At 39.5% G+C, this 4,744-nt stretch overlaps 1 protein-coding gene across 1 annotated transcript; it reads left to right on the top strand.

The window, feature by feature from the left end:
• Positions 1 to 1,784: 1,784 nt before the first annotated feature.
• On the top strand, positions 1,785 to 2,735 carry LOC122946607 (olfactory receptor 6C1-like). The gene has a single exon (XM_044306344.1). It carries the CDS (start codon positions 1,785 to 1,787, stop codon positions 2,733 to 2,735), a length of 951 nt encoding a protein of 316 aa, XP_044162279.1.
• The last annotated feature ends 2,009 nt before the right edge of the window (positions 2,736 to 4,744 follow it).

Consider the following 4,744-nt stretch of genomic DNA (forward strand, 5'->3'; position numbering starts at 1 on the left):
GCAATGGGGGCTGATGAGAGGCATGGGTGCTGAGGAGAGTTATATGGGTGCTGAGGAGAGGCAATGAGAGCTGATGAGAGGCATCTGGGGGCTGATAAGAGGCATATGGGGCTGATATGAGGAAATGGGGCTGATGAGAAGCATGGGGGCTGATATGAGGCATTGGTTCTGAGGAGAGGCATATGGGGACTGAGGAGAGGCATGGGGCCCTTATCTAAGGTCTGATTGGGGGTCATTCACATGAGGTCTGATTTGGGGTCTGGTCTGTGGTGTTATTGGGGTTTTATAAACATTGGGGGGTCTGAGTCTGACCTGAGGTCTAATGAAAAACATTTTTTTCTTAATGTCCTCCTCCAAAACCTAGCTGCGTCTTAAGGGTCAGTGTGTCTTTTATGGCAAAAAATATGGTAGTTTTTCTCGTGATTTAATAATGCAAAAAAAACTTTTGACAAAATAAAATCTTTTCATCTCCATATTCTGACATCCATAACTTTTTTTATCTTTGCATCTATAGAACTGTGTGAGGGCTAATTTTTTATGGGATGCTCTGTAATTTCTATATATCACACTATTTGCAGTGTGAATCACTTTTTGATAAGTCTTTTATAAAAATGTTTTGGAGGAGGTGAAAAAAAAACTGTCCATTTTTATTTATTTCCATGCCATTCATCGTATGGGATAAATATTTTTATATTTTAATAGTAAGTATTTTTTCAGATGTGACAATGCCTATGATCTTACATTTTTTTGTTATTTTGGGGAAAGATTTGATTAGAATTTTTATATTTTTATTTCTTTTATATTTTATTAGATTTATTTTCATCTTCTTTTTTTTTTTCAGTGCCTAACAACTCACAATCATTAGATGGTGAGCGCGGTGACGTCATCGCAGGTCCTTTTGCAGGTCCTGCAGAAAGAAGAAAAAAGAGGATACCAGAAACCAAAAGTGGATGAGGTGAGTTTTTTATTATTTTTAACCCCTCAATGGCCATTTTATTTAGCATTCTGTCTTAAGAATGCTGTTATTTTATAAAGTGAAGTTCAGGTTCCCATAGACTTTAATGGGGTCCGGGATCAGGGTCAAGTTCAGGTCCCGAACCCGAACTTTGACCTGAAGTTCGGACGAACTCAGCGAACCCAAACTTCCACGGGTTCCCTCATCCCTATTTGCCATCATAAAACAAGCTGTTGTCGAAGGGGTTCTCATCCACTCCAGTAACAGTAACTCCAGAGCTTGACTATCTTCGACAGTCTCATAGAAGTATATGGAGCAGTAGCCGATTATTTTCACAAAAGTGACTTGGGACCTCAGTTCTTGTAATCTGTGAATCCCCTGTGGTCAGAAACCCAGCAACAATAACATATCCTGTGGAATGGGCTTTAATGTTGTCCAGGTTATTATATATTGCAGACAACCCTGACCTCTTTCAATGGAGCATGAGTCATCTGCGCATACATTGTGTGTCTACAGTTTGTATCACAGAGAATCCCTGTAAAGCAATCAAAGTCCCCTCACCCAATTTTGAGTGTTGGAGTGGACTGTGGTTGAGTTTTTGTATGTATAACAGCCATTATTCTGCTCTTGATTGTCATGATGCAGCTATTACCATACTCTTCAAAAGGTGAAGCAATCATTCACTTTTTCATTTTTAAGGATGATTTTGCTATATCATATCTCTCAGCATTTTGTATTACATGTTTAGGTACTTTTTTGACAAATCGGTCATTTTAGTCTCAAATTTGAATATATATTTCAGATTTTACCAACAGATAAGGACAAAGAAATGATAATCAAAAATCACACCATTGTGGAATACTTCATCATTAAGGGAATTTCAGATGTTCCAGAGCTGCAGACTACAATCTTCATTTTAGTTCTTCTTATATATCTCCTAACACTTGGCGGTAACATGATCATACTTCTTCTGGTCTGCCTGGATCATAAGCTTCACACTCCTATGTACTTCTTTTTGGCAAACTTGTCTGTTTTGGATACGTTCTCCACCACTGTTACTCTTCACAATATCCTTGGCACTTTTATAACAGGGAACAACACCATATCATATGCTGGTTGTATTTGTGAGATGTACTTTTTTGGATTTCTGATATGTGATGAGCTCCTGTTTCTGACTGCAATGAGCTACGATCGCTATGTTGCCATCTGCAATCCTTTGACATATCACATGGTCATGAACTACAGACTCTGCATTGTACTTGCAATTACTTGTTGGCTCTTGGGCATGCTAGAAGTGATACCCTATATTATTTTGCTTTTGGGCTTTACTTGTTACAAATCTAATGTAATAAACCACTTTTTCTGTGATCTTGTGCCTCTCATGATACTGTCCTGCAGTGACACATCAACCTTGGAGATCTTAAGCTTGACAGAAGGTCTTCTTCTCATAACATTCACCCCCTTTCTTCTAAAGTTCATATCTTACATCTTCATCATTTCCACCATACTGAAGATCCATTCCAGCACTGGAAGACGTAAAGCCTTCTACACCTGCTCCTCACACCTCACAGTGGTCATACTTCTTTACTCAACACTCTTCTTCCAGTACTTGAGGCCTACATCATTAGATACTTCAAAGTCGAACAAGTTCTTCTCCCTCTTTAACACAGCCGCCATCCCTGTCTTAAATCCCCTTATCTACAGCTTAAAAAATAAAGACGTTAAGTCCGCAATGATACGAAAATTAAAAATACTTAAATGTTCTAGGACATTGACATAAGAACTGTATAAGATATTCTCAATTTTCACACCGAATATGGTTAGTAAAACATTATCTCTTAATAGCTTGTACCATCACTGAAATAAAGTAGTGCACCAAGAAGGACTTGGAATGAAATAAGGCTTTCTTTGTGTGAATGTAATGATGATATATGAAAGTGATTATAATATTAAAGTGAAAGGATAAGGAAAACTGTGTAATGAGGCTCTAGGACCCTGTTGGGCTACCTCTAGCCTGGATACAAGATGATATATGGTCAGGCATGGAGGCATACAGGTTCTGTATGGTATCCTGCGGTAAGTTTGCCCACAGATATTGCACCTGTTGATCCTGTACAGTGATGAGCGTCAGGGGCAATATTTGAATTTGCGATATTTTGTGAATATTTGGGCGAATATTCATCATATGTTTGAGAATTCATGATCTCCAGTCATTATTTTCTTGATTGCGAAAATCGGCAATCAGAAAATTCGTGATAAAATTTGTGATCAACACTACTACTATAGGGAACTTTCCTATTGGTTGCTAGGGATATTGCTAAGTGCCGATATTCGCGATAAATTCTCAATAAATTTGCGATAAATTCAAAAATAGAATATTAATGAATGTGAATATATAGCACTATATTCTAAATATTTGCAAATTCTCAAAGTGGCGATATTCGCGATTAAAATTCGTGATTCAAATATTCGCGCTTAACACTAATCCTGTACACTGGTAGGTTGCCAAAGCTGGTTTCCCACCTGGTCCCATAAATGCTGGATTGGTGATAAACCTGGCGACCAAGTAGGTCAGAGAAGAGTTGCAATCTGGCAGAGACATTCCTTGGAAACCCTTGCTGTGTGTAGGCAACCATTATCCAGCTGAAAGCAGTTGAAAGCCCTGCCATGAGAGGAACACATGTGGCTGCAGGATGTCCTGCACATATCGCTGATCTGTTAGTGTCAGTCCTATCACTACTAGGGGTGACCGACTGTCATATGCAATGGCTCCCCAGATCATTACACCGGCAGTTGGGCAGAGTGCCACTCCAAAGCAAAGTCATGATTAAAGTTCTAACCATAAAAACTCCATACTTAAACTCAACCATCATTGGATCCCCCCAAAAAACAGTATTTGATGATACAGTTCCAGTCTGTTGCAGACCATGTTTCTCGTTTATGACACCACTGCAAATGAAGCTGATAGTGGCTGGCTGTCAATGACACCACACTTAAAGTGTGCCATGACACCAAATTTCCTTCTGCTAAGCACCTCCAAATGGTCCAGACAGAGATAAGGGTGTGCAATGAAGGTGCCACCTGTGTCTGGAGGGTGGAAAACCAAACTATGGGAGCTGCTTGTGCTTTTTGGTGGATCAAATTATTCTCGCTACTTGAGGTCTCTCTGGGCAATCTGTAGCCTGTTCTCCGTGTGCGCATGCCCTAACATAATCACTGTTTCCAACACCTCCTGACAGCTAGGTCAGAACAGCCTAGATGGCAGACGAACATCAGTCCAATGATGCACCCCCTCTCAAAGCCTGTCAACTGGGCAAAAAGTCTTTGACTGCATCGTAATCAACAATCACCAAGAGGAATATTACCCAAAAGAAGCCTCTGAGAGGATTTTCATAGGGTAGCAGGGGAAGCACTTTTATGACCTCTTTTGGTAAGACACAGTGTCTAATCATATCACACCTGTAATCTTTTACATATCTGACTGAGACACAACTGCATGCTGACTTTTGCAGCAATCCAATATTTCTATCTGGATGTGTTGTTATTTTTTATGCCATTGACCGTATTATCACTATGTTGTCTGTGTTCTCAATTATGTCAATTTAATTCCAATAAGGTAATCAGTTCAGGAGCATTATTGGGTCAGCACCTGGGCCCACAATCTACTAGTACTCTTATGAGTTAGTATGAACCTGCTACTTAAGCTACATTGATAACCCGGGGATGTACAGTATATTCATTTTAGTACAGGGAGCATCATTTGTAAACTTCCACTACAATTTCTCTTGA

Source organism: Bufo gargarizans, chromosome 9 (assembly GCF_014858855.1).
Source record: "Bufo gargarizans isolate SCDJY-AF-19 chromosome 9, ASM1485885v1, whole genome shotgun sequence".
Lineage (NCBI taxonomy): Eukaryota > Metazoa > Chordata > Amphibia > Anura > Bufonidae > Bufo > Bufo gargarizans.